The 14,942-nt window shown below is 50.6% G+C and overlaps 1 protein-coding gene across 3 annotated transcripts in view; it reads left to right on the plus strand.

Annotated features, from left to right (window-relative positions):
• The window catches only part of SORL1 (sortilin related receptor 1), a 44,009-nt gene that overhangs the window by 10,079 nt on the left and 18,988 nt on the right, over nucleotides 1-14,942 (plus strand). For all 3 annotated transcript variants that reach the window (XM_065697379.1, XM_065697375.1, XM_065697376.1), the window contains exons 5-25: nucleotides 423-490; nucleotides 798-978; nucleotides 2,563-2,664; nucleotides 2,945-3,114; nucleotides 3,266-3,458; nucleotides 3,603-3,720; nucleotides 4,220-4,293; nucleotides 5,991-6,079; nucleotides 6,156-6,334; nucleotides 7,507-7,693; nucleotides 8,729-8,857; nucleotides 9,062-9,147; nucleotides 10,306-10,478; nucleotides 10,645-10,776; nucleotides 11,263-11,354; nucleotides 12,079-12,325; nucleotides 12,402-12,540; nucleotides 12,718-12,891; nucleotides 13,053-13,166; nucleotides 13,822-13,944; nucleotides 14,091-14,210. In XM_065697379.1, coding sequence (XP_065553451.1) covers nucleotides 423-490; nucleotides 798-978; nucleotides 2,563-2,664; nucleotides 2,945-3,114; nucleotides 3,266-3,458; nucleotides 3,603-3,720; nucleotides 4,220-4,293; nucleotides 5,991-6,079; nucleotides 6,156-6,334; nucleotides 7,507-7,693; nucleotides 8,729-8,857; nucleotides 9,062-9,147; nucleotides 10,306-10,478; nucleotides 10,645-10,776; nucleotides 11,263-11,354; nucleotides 12,079-12,325; nucleotides 12,402-12,540; nucleotides 12,718-12,891; nucleotides 13,053-13,166; nucleotides 13,822-13,944; nucleotides 14,091-14,210 — 2,890 coding nt within the window. The remainder of the gene's footprint in view (nucleotides 1-422; nucleotides 491-797; nucleotides 979-2,562; nucleotides 2,665-2,944; nucleotides 3,115-3,265; nucleotides 3,459-3,602; nucleotides 3,721-4,219; nucleotides 4,294-5,990; nucleotides 6,080-6,155; nucleotides 6,335-7,506; nucleotides 7,694-8,728; nucleotides 8,858-9,061; nucleotides 9,148-10,305; nucleotides 10,479-10,644; nucleotides 10,777-11,262; nucleotides 11,355-12,078; nucleotides 12,326-12,401; nucleotides 12,541-12,717; nucleotides 12,892-13,052; nucleotides 13,167-13,821; nucleotides 13,945-14,090; nucleotides 14,211-14,942) is intronic.

Here is a 14,942-nt window from a genome sequence, read left to right on the forward strand (position 1 = left end):
CCTGACCTTTACCTTACTGATGTTCACAACAACAGCCTGTCGCTGTGCTTGGGGATGCAACAGCCTCCGAGGGGGAGGCGGCTCTGCCCAGATATTTACCCTTGCTATCACCCTTCACCAGTACATCGCACCAAGTTGTTGTTATGTCTCAGTGTAAAACCAAGTGGGCAACAGACAGTGGGAAATCCTTTGGGGAGGAGGCTATAAGACAAATTTTGCCTGTTTAGGTTATTCTCCTGAAGCTATAAAGATTGCTGTTGTTCCAGGCAGCTGCTATGTAAAGACAAGTCATCAAAGTAGTTATGGTTTTGTGATGGACACATGTGCATCCTGCTTTTGCTGCCTGAGACTGGGTCTCCTTAAAGGACTGGGTCTCTTTTGGTTGTCCAGTCCCACTGGCATCTTTCTTTTTGTCACTGCAGCTCTGGAAATCAGATGATTTTGGCCAGACCTGGATAATGATTCAGGAACATGTAAAGTCTTTCTCTTGGTATGTATCACACCTGTGTATGTATTGATACCTGCCCAGTTCCTGTCTTCTCTCACTCCTCACCTCTTGCCTCATTTGCTGCCCTGTGCAAACCAAGGACACGGGTACCAAGCCCAGCAGAGACCCTGCACCACGAGGACAAGAGACAGCCAACAACACATGCAGCCAGGGGTGCTCCACATTTACCCTGCTTCTTGCCTGTCCCCAGCCCCATCTCTTAAAAGCATTCCTGCTCTTTGTTACCTGCTGCCTTCTGCATTGCTCTGGGTGCAGAGCTACCACCATCACCTCTTCTTGTCCTTTCCAGGGGGGTTGAGCCCTATGACAAGCCAAATACGGTGTACATCGAGCGGCACGAGCCTTCTGGGGCTTCCACTGTCATTCGCAGCACTGATTTCTTTCAAAGCCGAGAAAATAAAGAGATAATCCTGGAAGATGTTGAAGACTTCCAGCTCAGGGACAAATACATGTTTGCAACCAAGTCTGTGGTGAGTATCATGCAAGAAACACCACCGAGGGTGATGGTCGGTGCTCTTCTGCAGGCTGGGCAGAACTAGGTCAGCTTGGGAAGTGCTGGGATCCAGGAAAAGCCACAGGATGCCTGGGAAAGCCGGTGAGGAGAAGGGGGATGTGGTGCAGCAGCTTGGTGGTCAGGAGGCCGCTTGTCACAGAGGATTACCGTCAAACGTGGATGAGGTCCGTGTAGCCGAATGTGCTCCAGCCTGGAAAGAAAGCTGGATTTTCAGTTTGCTTTCCTAAGAGAAGAGGATGGGTGAAAGCTGCCTTTTGGTCCCCCTGCAGCCAGGGCCCCCCTGGACCTTTTGCAGCTGTTGGGCAGTTTCAGAGCAACCTAAAAGCAAGCTAGAAGGCATCTGTGCTTTGAGGGCAAGTCCTTTCTAGACAATCAGAGCCACGACACCAGAGGGGTAGAGCCCTATTCCTTCCAGAAATAAAGGACCAGTTCTCTTAGAACACGCTAGCATTGCTTTCCTCTCCTGCTGCTGCCATCGAGCCTGTTTTAACGAGCAACCTTTGCCGTTTAGGGGTGACTCCTTGCAAAACCACGTAGAGTTTCCTACGTTGGCAGGGGATGTGTTTGCAGAACGCTTTCTGTTTCTCAGAAGTCTCTCTTGCAGGTAGCACAGCACAGGGGCCCATCCCCTTGGCACCATGCCTGCTGTGGTTTGCAGGAGATGCTATCTAGGCTTGCTGTTGGTGTCTGGTGAAACACGGGGGGTGGTTGTGTCTGTGGAGAAGCCACCAGGCTCAAAGGGCAACATCCTGAGAGTGCGAGGCAGGTTTGTATAGGGGCCTTTCCAAGCCTGAACTCAATCTGGGGGTTCCTTCTGCTTCTGGAAGGCTCAGAGTCACCGTCACGCTTCCTCGTACAGCTCTAATCGCTGGTGTTGCATTAAACAACGTTGAAATCACTTGTATTCCGTGCTCAGGCAAAGACTGATGGGAAAGACAGGCACTGGGAGGGAGGCCAGCCTGGCTGCAAACCCCTGATTTGGAAATGACACCCCCAGGTCTGGAATCAGGCACTTGCATCAAAGCTGGGCTGCAACGGGAGCAGCGCAATGGGGAGAGGCCAGGCTGGGTGGCAGAGGCACCCAGGACTCTCACTTGTGCTCCTTCCCGTGGGAGTCGCGGTTGCTTAGCAATACGGAGCCTGGGAAAATCAGGCCACTTATTTTTGGAGCCTAAATCTGGGTTTAGGTTCTTACCGTTGGCATCCCATACGAAACAGGTTGCCCCCAGCCTGTTACTTTTTCGGCTTCCTGCTGGCGCCTTTCGTTTTGTGCAAATTGCTAAAATTAGGAAGGAAAGGACAAAGTGCTCTGCAGAAAGAGGAGGAATTAAAACCCTAAATCCAGCCTCCTTACCTCCACCTGAAGACCTTGAGCAGAGCACTGGTCTCCATCAGCCACAGGCCATGTTTTGCCTGCATACAAATAGAGACCCATCACACTGTGTGGGCCTGCCCCAGTCTGCCTTTTGGCTGCCGCGGGAGATGAAGGTGATTTTGGGGGTGAGAGCTGCTCCTAACACATCCCTCTGCTCTGCCGCAGCGTTTGCCAGGCAGCTCGCAGCCGCCTTCGGTCCAGCTCTGGGTTTCCTTCAACCGCAAGCCGATGCGTGTGGCACAGTTCGTAACCAAGCATCCAATTAAGGTAAGTGATGCTTTCCAAGGGGACCGCCTCCTCTCTCCCTCCTGTGCCAAGGATACCCTCAGATGTCAACAGCACTTCTCTGCCTTTCACTAGGCACTGTAGGAGCTGGACCTCATACGACCCTGCTTGGGGAGGGGATGAGCTGAGCAGGAATACAAATGGGCGGAGGGAAGGATAACGTTAAGCCAGCTAAAAGGAAACACTAAACCAGTCTGTATGTAAACCGCGCTTGTATGCCCACACCTATGAAGCCTGCTCACCTGTCATTTACATCCCTAAGGAATATTACGTTGCTGATGCCTCGGAGGACCAGGTGTTTGTGTGTGTCAGCCATGATAACAACCGTACCAACCTCTACATCTCAGAGGCAGAAGGCCTGAAGTTCTCCTTGTCTTTAGAAAACGTGCTCTACTACAGCCCAGGAGGAGCTGGAAGTGACACCTTAGTCAGGTAACGCGGGATGCGCCTAACGGGAATGTCAGACATAATCATTGTCGTGTTTGATCAAAGCCTTGCCCTGATCTCCAGGCTTGATATTCCCCCGCTGTTCAGACCAGGGAGGCTGCGATTCACTGATCCCACCTTCGCATTCCCCTCACAGGTATTTTGCCAACGAGCCCTTTGCAGACTTCCATCGTGTTGAAGGCGTGCGGGGTGTCTACATCGCCACCCTGATCAACGGCTCCTTCAGCGAGGAGAACATGCGCTCCGTCATCACCTTCGACAAAGGGGGGACCTGGGAGCTGCTGCAGCCCCCAGCGCAGACACGCTATGGGGAGCGGATAGACTGCGAGGTAGTGCAGGACGGGGAGAAGCATCCTCTGAAAGAGGCTGAAGCGCAGTCCCGCTGGGAGAGCATCCCTCCAAGCAGAGATAGCCAGACTCGGTGGGACGAGGGCACAGGATGGCGGTTAATGACCTGTGTTTTGCCTTTCCAGTTCTCCCAGGGCTGCTCTCTCCACCTAGCCCAGCGCCTGAGCCAGCTGCTGAATTTCCAGCTGCGCAGGATGCCCATCCTGTCCAAGGAGTCAGCACCAGGACTGATCATCGCCACCGGTACCGCAGCCATGCAGGGCTTGGGGCACGTTGTTGTTAGGGCATGAGGAACTTAGCAGCATCTAGTTTGTATCTGCAGCTTACCAAAGTGCAATTGCATTGTGCATTTTGCTATCCGTCCTCTGCTGCAGTCCTCGTAATTATGGCCTGTACATTTTACTGCAGCATGGTGATGCGAGAAACATCGCCTGCTTCATTCTGATCCTCTTTCCTGCCGCTGTCCGTGTGAAGGGTGTCTTGAGCATACAGAACTTCCCGTTTGTCTCGCTCTATTACTGAAGAAGACACACGTTTTGTTTGATGATATTTATAGCCATAGCTTTTTACCCAGATGCTTTTAAAACTTGTAGTAGTCTTCAAAATATTTGCTTTTTGAAAGGATTAATTTATAGTGTGAAAAATGAGCTCTCCAATCAGATAAAAATAGTTTAGAGGTGTCTGGCTTCATTGTAAGCCTTCACTTCGCATGCCTCAAAAATGATTTCTCCCATTATCCTAGGTTCCATTGGCAAGAACATGGCAAAGAAAACCAACGTCTATGTCTCAAGCAGTGCCGGAGCAAGGTGGAGAGAGGTAAGGATGTTGTTTTGCTTGCTGGCCCAGCCAAGGCTATGGTGTAGCAAGTAGGACAGTGGCAGCAGTATAGATAAGTGATGTGCAGCTCTTGGGCATTAAAGGTGACCTCCACGTACGTGTCCAAGAGCTGTAGCTGGAAGGTGCTGAATATCCCTTGAAACGAAGGTGTAAAGGTCTTTAGGTGAAGCAGCAGGCATGGGTTGGCATGGAGGTGAACCTCTCAGTCCTCTTGGTGAAGGGGATGTGTTCAAACGCAGGAGAGAGCTATTCCTTCTTTCCAACTGGCAGGATTTGCCCTCAGCACAGGTCATCTGGCCCCTTTTAGACAGGGCTGACAGCCAGGACTTAGGATGGGAGAGTGTCTGGAACCATCTTCCAGAAAAATGGGATGTTGCTCTCGGTTTACAGGGAGGTTGCTGTTTACTAAGTGGGTGTTCTGGTCTGCGGCAGTACTTGTGGTCTGCCTGCGCGTTCTGCAGCCAGTGTAACATGGTATTCCAACATCTGCAAGCCATTTAGATCTGTGAACTAAGCGGCCTCCTTTTCCTCTTCCAAGTGCTGCGCGGTCTGGGATGAGGACTGGGCAGCAGCGGTGGGGACACCCCACAGCTCTTGACTCCTGCCAAAGCCAACCATGGGCCAGAGGCTGGCCCTGGGTGAGAGCGGGCACCTCTGAAAGCAGGGGGACCGGTTGCTTATCCCTATGGGAGCCTTGAGGCAACACAGGATTGCTCATGGCTAGGGATGGGGATGAGGAAGCAGAGGCTTTGAGGTGCTTCAAGGCAGGTTTGTGCTGGAGTGCAATTAAAACATGCCGAGGAAGCGCTGACCCACGGTTAACAGCTCCTGAGTTACTCAGGCCCTTTGTGTCACGAGCAGAGGTGCAGAACGACACTCAGCAGCGTCGTTCCTCAGCTGAGAAGCAGTAACACAACTCCCCCCTGTTGGCTTTGGCAAGCAGCAGGCTGGAAGGCTCGGTGCTCTCCAGATCGCTGCTATGATCTCGCAGCGTAGCAAAGGAAGAAACAATACATTCCGTGCCCTGCCTGACAACGTCCCCAAGCGCGTTAGCACGTTCTGTGAGCAGTTTCAGGCACGTACATGCTTCCTATTTTCACCCTAAGCTGCACTGAGCTCCCCGGATAGGAAAGGAAAGGTGATTTTTTGGTGTTGGTGGTCACTAAAAGCTGTAGGTGAGCATGAAATACAGGTTCCTTTCTGCGGGGTGGGTGTAAAAGCTATATCCAGAGCTTGTTTCTGCATGCCGTGTCCCCACTTTGAGCATTCAAAACACCTTACAGCCTGAGAACCAACACGTACCTGCAGCCCTAGGAAGGTGGCGAGTCCTCCTCGAGTGTCAGGAAAGCCTGGCAGACATGACCTGCACACTAAGGGGGGAGCAGTGGGCTCTGCTTTGATGCAATAGCACTTTTTGCAGTGCTTCTTTCCCCGCACGAGGCACAATGCTGCTCCTAAACACAGCTCTACATTTAGGGAAATGGGGCTGGCTGCTCTTGTCTACAGATGTCAGCCCATAAACACTTGGATCTGGTGCCTCCAGATACTTGGCTCAACCCAGGCGACCCCAAAAGTCAGCTCGGGTCAGCACTCCTGTCAAAGCATGCTTTCCATCCAAGCTTCTCCCTTAATTCAGCACGGCTCTGATGCACCCCTTGGCTGTGTTTCTCTTCCAGGCGCTGTCTGGACCCCACTATTACACCTGGGGTGACCACGGTGGCATTCTTGTGGCCATCGCGCAAGGCACCGAGACCAACCAGCTCAAGTGAGTAGAGGGGGAGACAGTGCCCTGTGCCCAGCAGAACCTGTTCCTAGCAGCATTCCCAATCCTCTTTCTCCAGGTACAGCACAAATGAAGGGGAAACCTGGAAAGTGTTCACTTTCTCAGAGAAGCCGGTGTTCGTGTATGGACTGCTCACTGAGCCCGGGGAGAAAAGCACCATATTCACCATCTTTGGCTCATACAAAGAGAATGGCCACAGCTGGTTGATACTGCAGATCAACACCACTGATGTGCTGGGTAAGGGGACAAGTGACAGAGCCATCGCTGACGCTGGTTCTGTCACTGTCCACCCTGTAGCTTTGCAGGTTCCACACACCGATAAGCCCTCACCAGAAACCAGCCAGTCCCACACTGCACAGCCTGTGCCCAGCACCCCTGTGGGTACAGGGGAGCTCTTGGCATACCCTTTCTGGGGGGCTGAGGTTGAGGAGGGGACATAGGAAAGGTTTTCAGAAGCCCAAAGCAACCTAGGGACCTCAGGCTATGAACCAAACTACTCCATCATCTAAGGCTCATACATTCCCACTGATGGGTGCCTAGATGCAAATGGGGTGCAGAAACACCTTTGTTGCTCTTCCCCTCTGTTCTGGTTTCCAAAAAAGTCCCTAGTGAAATGCCCTAAAGTCCCATTAGCAGCAGACCAACCCCACTTTGCTGGCTGTCCCGTGGGAGGCAGGGGATAAAGGGCATCTCCTGTGGAGGCCATCTGCTTTTGGGTGCCTGTCTGTCATACCTCATGCCCACACAGACACGACTGCTGAAGGCATTCAATGTCCCTTGCGCTCTTCCTCATCCCTTCCATCCTCATTGAGCACTTTGTTGAAGAGGAAGGGGGGAAAAAAAAGAGAAGGAAGCCTTCTGAAGGCTTGTAGCTATGAATGTTTTATAACCCATTTCAGCTTTGATTGCAAGGCAGCGTTTTAATCAAAGAGCAGTTAAACCCAGCAGAGGAATTTCCCTGACTAAAATTTATAACCAATTCCCTTGACATTTTGTTAGAAATGGATCTGTTTGGTAACCAGAATGACTCCATTTAAATGAGGCATCACAGATTCACTGTCACCGCGACGGAGCTGCTTGTTGCCTCCTGTCACTGAGTGCCGCTGCACGCCCTGAGCTGAAATGCTTCCTGCTTTGCCTTTTCTTTTGGGCCGGGGCTAGAGCCATGCAGCCGGGGGGGAGCCACTTGTTTTGTGCCACAGGAGGGCAGCGGGAGGGAAAGGACAACGGGCGTTATTGCAGTGCGCGGCTGGGTGCCAGTGTGCCTGCTCTCACTTCCAGCATCCTCACCGGGCACACACCAACAGCAGTGCTGAGGGACATCCGCTGCTCTCTTGCATTTAAACCCTTGGTCTGGGGGGCCACAAGGACTGTTCCTCTCTTTACCCTCCCCTTGCTGCTTCTCTTAGGGGTCCCTTGCACAGAGAATGACTACAAACTGTGGTCACCCTCCGACGAGCGAGGCAACGAATGCTTACTGGGGCATAAAACTGTCTTCAAAAGGAGAACTCCTCATGCGACCTGTTTCAATGGGGAAGATTTTGACAGGCCTGTCATGGTCTCCAACTGCTCTTGTACAAGGGAAGACTTTGAGTGGTAAATGCCAATTAATTTCTTTTAGTTTGGATTGGAAGTTTGAGAGAAATACCTGTGACCAATCGCTCAAAGGGAACAAACTTCCAATTTACTTAGCTCTGTGCATCGCTGCTTGATTTTATAGCACAGAGGAAACTAAATAGACTGAAAACATCCTTTCATTAATAACAGGGCATAAGACTTAATGAATGTCTTTAGAACCTTTCAGGAACCTCTGAAAGGCTCCATAGAAGAGGAAAGCATTGTTAATCCATCCCCTTCTTTCAAATGATGGCAGACAATTTCCCATCACATAGAGAGATCCTCCACCAAAAAGCTTAGGGACCGTTTAGCAGCAGGGATACAACTGGACCTGCTCTATCATTGTATCTGCAACTCGCACATTACTGACCCTGCACAGCTCTCAGGATTAGGAACCACGCTCTGGCCATCTGATGCAAAGGTTTGGGGTTAGAAAGCGAACTGCTATGCAGGGACTGAGTGCTTGAGTGCCCAGTACACGCAGTTAAGGACAGGGGTCCAGCTCTGCCTGTCCGACACTGAGGCGGAGACTGAGTCCAGCTCATCACGAGCAGACTGAGAATAGGGCTTGTAGGATCTAATTGCTGCCTCAGAATCACAGCCCTGGACTCCATGTAAAATGAGATTGACACAACCTCTTCCACAACGTTTTCCAAAGAGCAGATCGCACTGTAACTCCCATTCTACCAGCAGGAAAAGCCAAGAGACGGACCAGCGAGCTAAGCCAGCTAGCAGAACTGGCGCTTGCAGCCAGGCGTCCAGGGCACACTGGCTCGGTTGTGCCTTGCTGCCTCACCTGCCTACTTTAGGCAAGCTTATAACCAAAATGCTCTTGAAGCCCCCTGGAGACAGAAGATGTACAATATTATTATGCAGCTAAATACCGATAATAACGTACTTCTGAGATGCTTTGGGTCCTTTAAACTTATATGCAAAAATAGAGCAGAGCAATAGTGCAACACAGCTGAGTTTTTGCCTTCTCCCCCATCCTTCTTTACACCTTTCTTCTTGCAGTGATTTTGGCTTTAAACTGAGTGATGACTTATCATTAGAAGTTTGTGTCCCTGACCCTGAATTTGCTGGTAAACCATACGATCCACCAGTCCCTTGCCCTGTTGGCTCAACTTACAAGAGGACTCGAGGGTATGTATTTGACTTGGGAAAGGATTTATCCTGTTGGTGATTAAAAACCCCAAATGACCACAAAACCCCCACACAAACAACCCATAAGTGGCGGTGAACAAATCGCATGTTTAGACATGCATTGCAACAAAGCACCACTGCTTGTTCTAGCTGCACATGTTAATAGCTTCCATGAGATAAACTGTATGACTGTGTATGTTGCAGCTATCGAAAGATCTCTGGGGACACTTGTACAGGTGGAGACATCGAGTCGCGGCTCGATGGGGAGCTGGTACCGTGCCCACTGGCTGGTGAGTACGTACAGGACTGCTTTGTGCCCACCAGACTTCACCTCTCTCCCTGTTTTCTCCTCTCCAAGCACTGAAACAGCCTCCTGCCCCTGTTCTGCCAATGTTATTTGCATTCCGCTCATTACGGCTCTAATTTAATCTGCCGTCATGAGCTGCGTGATTAGCATGCTGCAGCACAGCAGCCCAAGAGCGAGCCTGACGCAGGGAAGAGGCTCATGTAAGGCGCTCACAGACCCACCAGCGTGAGGTTTCCCTGTGTCATCCTAAGATGTTTCAGGGCGCAGAAGATACTCCAGATGCAAAACAGCGCAGCAGGTGCCGGGGGAAGCATTCCCTCTGCTGGGATTCGTGCCAATGCCATGCTTAGTTTTGCTCCTCGTGCAGAGCATGACACGTTATTCACCCCTCTGAGCCCTCTTGAGCTATTTGGAGAGCTGTGTTAGTCACGCTGAGAAGGGCCCTGCTGACTGAAAAGTAAACCTGCAGTCCCCACCGGGCTGGGCTTTGAAGTGCCGTGTTCCCAGAGCATTTACTGATCGTCTTCAGATCCGTGTTGGCTCACGCCATGGTAACACTTTCATGTACCGTATCTGTTTCGTATCTCCCTATTATCTCATTAGGGATGCACAGCCAGAGTTACTTATTGACACTAGCTTTATTCATTAAGAGCATTATTGGACTTTACCGGTAGTGTGCTAATGCCCCGGAGACTTTGCCCTGGACCAGGATCCCATTACACTGGATTCAGCACAATACAGAAACAAAACCCACTCTGGGATATCAACTGCTGTGCCTGTGTCCCCCAGGACCTGCAGATTTCCATCACTCCCACCTTTTTATGAGGTTTTTGAGGAGCAGAAGATCAGTGTTTAGTTTCCAGTTGGCATCGCACTAATGTAGGAAGGCAGGGTCATGGCACATTTTGCTGTGCTCAGCTCCTCCTGGCGCAAACAATGTCTGCAGTGTGCTCCTGGGCACACACGGGACCTACACAAGGCTATTAGTGTGCTCTCATTAACCTAATCCCACTGAGACAAAGGGCCTTTGCCTTCTTTACGCTGAAGTGCTAAAACAAGCACCAGGAGTAAGACAAAATACCTCTTCGCCCCTTAAGAAGCCTAAAATGGCCTCTAAATAAGGCACCCTGTGTTCTTGCAGAGGAGAATGAGTTCATTCTCTATGCCACCCGCTACTCCATCCATCGCTATGACCTTGCCTCTGGTGTCAGCGAGGAGCTGCCCCTGGCTGGGCTACGAGGAGCAGTCGCCCTGGACTTTGACTACGACCACAACTGCTTGTACTGGGCTGATGTCACTCTTGACATAATACAGGTGAGGGGGGGAGTGCTGGCCACCCGTGGCATCGCCTCCTTGCACCATACACACCCTGCAATACAAATGTTTACCGTGGGTGCTCCTTCCTCCGAGCTGGCTGTTAGTGACTGTGCTCATGAGCAAGTGCCTCGTCTGCTTTTCTGATTTATTCCTTTCTTTGCAGCGTCTTTGTCTCAATGGCAGCTCCGGGCAAGAAATAATCATAAGCACCGGGCTGGAAACAGTGGAAGCGTTGGCCTTTGAACCTCTCAGTCAACTGCTGTACTGGGTCAATGCTGGGATTCCCAAAATTGAGGTACAGCTACGCTCACCGGGCTACACTGATGCGTCAGTGCATCTTTGAGGTGCCTGAGCTTTAAGCTGGCTGCTGCCCTGAAATCTTATTGCTGGTGGGACATTACTGAACACTGACCCACATGCCACTTCGCTGGATCTAAACACAAACAGCCTATGGCGACATTCAGCCCTGTGTACTTAAATGAGGTCAGTTTGTGAGGCTGAATCGCACAGCAGAAACAGGAGAAAAAGGAACATGCTTGTGCAGTATGTGCAGCCACCGCAGGGCACGTAGAGTGCTCACTCAGTCACGTAGAAACATCAATAAATACATGGATCTACCTTCTTCTATCACCTCAGGAACTGCTCCCTGTGCCCACAGCAGCTGTTTTATTAGGGAGCAGTGATTACCTACCATAGATTGCATGTAACTTTAACCAGCACAACTGCCCCCCATACTGCCCGCACTAAAGGCGCCCCTCCTGGTTTTTGGTTACCATTCTAGGTTGCCAATCCAGACGGAGACCTGCGACTCACCGTCCTCAATTCCTCGATCCTTGAACGACCCAGAGCCCTCACTCTAGTTCCCCAAGATGGGTAAGAAAGCAAGCATCGCAAGTAGCCTTGATGTTCACCAGGGGATTAAATCTGGTCCTTCCCCGCTACCCTCATAAGAAGCAAACATGAGGAAGTGTGCCGCATGGAAAGCTTTTAAGACTCAGTCCCAAAGGGTGGGATGGGGGGACGGGAGTGATGGCAGGCAGCACAGCAGTCCTGCCCCATGCAGCCCCCTCCTGCCATCTCATACCCAACTAAAGCACCAGCAGAGATCACAGACTGTTTCTCCTTTCAGTTTAACTGCTGTTTTCCTATCTGTACGTATCTACTAGTAAATAACTCTTCCTGCCAGTAAAACTGGTCTGGTCAGTGAGGAAAGCACTGCAGTGATGCATGAGAAACTGAGCCGTACTCAAATTCACGAGCCAAATGGAAGCTACACCTTTCCGACTATGGTTTTGCTGCACTGCAATTATAGCACTGACAAATCTGAGCTGTATTTAGGCATATGTGCTAAAGCAAAGCAGTTCAGTGTAAGGTAACCTACAGCTGCACTCACACCACAGAGCCTGCAGCTAAAGAAGCCTCTGTGCTGCTTGTAGATCTGTTGGTAGCATTCATTTGAATTGCAAAGAGCTCCCTTTTTCCAAAGCATGTCTTGCAAGAGATACGGAATGTGAAGTATTCAAACCTCTGCTCATACCCTGCTTCCTTTTGATGAGCTGTTTTGCTACTATGTCGAGTAACCTCTGCCTCCTATCAGGCTGATGTTCTGGACAGACTGGGGAGATTCCAGAGCTGGCATTTACCGCAGCGACATGGATGGGTCATCGGCTGGGTGCATCGTTTCAGAGGGCGTGAGGTGGCCAAATGGCATCTCTGTGGATGACCACTGGATCTACTGGACCGAAGCCTATATGGACAGGATTGAGAGGGTGGATTTCAATGGGATGCAGAGGTCTGTGATCCTGGACAGCCTCCCTCACCCTTATGCTATTGCTGTGTTTAAGGTACGTATATGGCAGCTCCTTCCCATCGGCACACATTTCCATAGCATGCACGCTAAGAGCAAAGCCTGTGTTTCAGAATGAAATCTACTGGAACGACTGGTCACAGCTGAGTATTTTCAGAGCATCCAAAACCAGTGGCTCAAGAATGGAGATCTTAGTGGGTCGATTGAATGGGATCATGGATATGAAAATCTTCTACAGAGGAAAGACAACAGGTAACGGCATGAGTGTATAGATGATACTTTATGTGCCTTAGGGATGTGATTTAGCAGAGCAAGCTCCCACTGGGAATATGAACCCAAAACCTGGGATAGCGGGTGAAATTGGGCTTCCCACTGCATCTCCAGCCCTCTGTCCTAACAGCGTCCCCTTCCTCTCTGCCCTCACACCAGGGGAGAACGCCTGCATCACCAAGCCCTGCAGCCTGCTCTGCCTGCCCAAGTCAAACAATGGCAGGAGCTGCAAGTGCCCCGAGGGGGTGTCCAGCACCGTGCTGCCCACAGGGGAGGTCAGATGCGACTGTCCTCGTGGCTACGTCATGAAGAACAACACCTGCATAAAGGAAGGTAAAACCATGCTTGGTTCTTGCTGCGGCTTTATATTGAGGGGTGGCTCCTGCCATTGCAAGAGGTCAGCATGGTCTTTCCAAGGAGGAGTATGGCCTGTTCTGTGAAAGCGCAGCGTCATGCCTCGTGCCAGCTTGGTTTTGTTTTCCCTTTTGCACCAGAAAACACGTGTCTGCCGAATCAGTACAGATGCTTCAATGGGAACTGCATCAACAGCATTTGGCAGTGTGACAACGATAATGACTGCGGGGACATGAGCGACGAGAAGAACTGCCGTAAGTGTCCTGAGGTGGCATCTGCCTGTCCAGATTTAGATGTCTGCTGGGTTGGCAGTGCACCTGAGCCAATGGTGTACGATCCCTTGACAGTCATGGAGAGCAAGAGGTGCTCCTTTGATAGGCATCGGAAACCTGTCAGTTGAGTTGTGTCCTGCAAGGGCCCCTATTTCCCCCCTTGATCAACTCAGGTGTAAATGTCCAAAATTCAGCGAGACTGCTGCCAGCCCTCACGGGAGGGTGTGTTTGTCCTTGCAGTAATTGTCTTCTGAGCCTAATTGAGGGCACAGCCAATGATGAGGAAAAGAGTGCAGATAGAAAGTGACTTTCTGTCTGCATCGTGCAGACATGGGCTTCTTGTTGAGCTAATAAATCAGGTTCACACATTAAAGATGAAGGTCTCAGTTTGAGTAAAATTAGGGACTGCCAATGCATGCAGGAGGGGCAGGTGTTCCATAGCTTTGCAGAGCTTGCAGGGTTTGGAACAGTGCACCATGGAAAAAAGGCTGGGTTTAAAGATAGGAACAGCATTGAGAAAGCTTGTAGGATGCTATCCTGCTCGCCTGACTTCCGTGCGTTGAGTACACACACTTGGGCAACAGCAGCTGTTTCCCAACCACCACCTTAACCTCCTTCTCCTCCCTCGCTGTGTTAGCTACCACTGTGTGCGATGCCGAGACCCAGTTCCGCTGCCAGGGCTCAGGGACCTGCATCCCGCTGTCCTACAAATGCGACCTGGAGGACGACTGCGGGGACAACAGTGATGAAAGTCACTGTGGTGAGTGCCCTCACTCAAACCTCCTTCCCTGTCCCTGTGTTTTGGGGCAGGGTGTTACACGTTTACTGGGTACTCAGGAATGGCTGCTCCTCCTCCTCCTCTTCCCTGGTCCTGACATCATCTGAACTGCGTGTGCTTGTTTGCAGAGGCCCATCAGTGTAAAAGTGATGAATTCAGCTGCAGCTCGGGGATGTGCATTCGTCTCTCCTGGATGTGTGATGGTGATAACGATTGCAGGGACTGGTCCGATGAAGCGAACTGCACTGGTAAGCACGTTGATGTGACCAATAACCTTCCTTTGCAAACACTCCTTCCTTGCAGCCTGAGATGCTGCAAACACCAGCTAACACCTTGTGCCTCAGTTTCCCTGCTTGTGAGCTGCGTCAACCAGGCAGGCAGCCTGCAGCTCAGCTTGAGGTAGATCTAGGACATCCCTTTCAGGCCTCCAATCTCCTGCGTGCTCACCTCCTGTGGCATTTACCATGCCTCAAGCCTATTGGGTTTATAGCATGGCACTGGGGACCTTCATTTATTAGTATTCCGAGTGCGTGGCTCTATAAGTTTTAATTTATAATGGTATCACTTATCTCCCATACGAGTTTCTCCAGAGAGAATTGCTACAGGAAAGGAACCTACTTCAAAAAGTGTATGAGGTTTGTAAAGCCTGAAGTTGGAATTATCTAAGAGGATCACAGTTATTGGAGAAACATTTCATCTGACTTCAACGGCGGCAATTATTGCTCTTATCTCAAATAATTACATTTCACGCTGAATACCTAATAGAATATTACTGCCACAAGATTGCAGTATTTTGAAATATCTGCAAGTGCATGTCACTTGCTAACCTAAAATTCACTATCAGGCAATTTAATTAAGCTGAACACTGCGTTTCTGCTCAGTAACGACGAGTGCTCTCCTGGATGAAGAGCAGTATTTGTCTCTAAAGCGACAACATAGACAAAGCTTCAACCAAGATACGCCACAGGCGGATACTCTTG

This window comes from Lathamus discolor, chromosome 17 (assembly GCF_037157495.1).
Source record: "Lathamus discolor isolate bLatDis1 chromosome 17, bLatDis1.hap1, whole genome shotgun sequence".
Classification (NCBI taxonomy): Eukaryota; Metazoa; Chordata; class Aves; order Psittaciformes; family Psittacidae; genus Lathamus; species Lathamus discolor.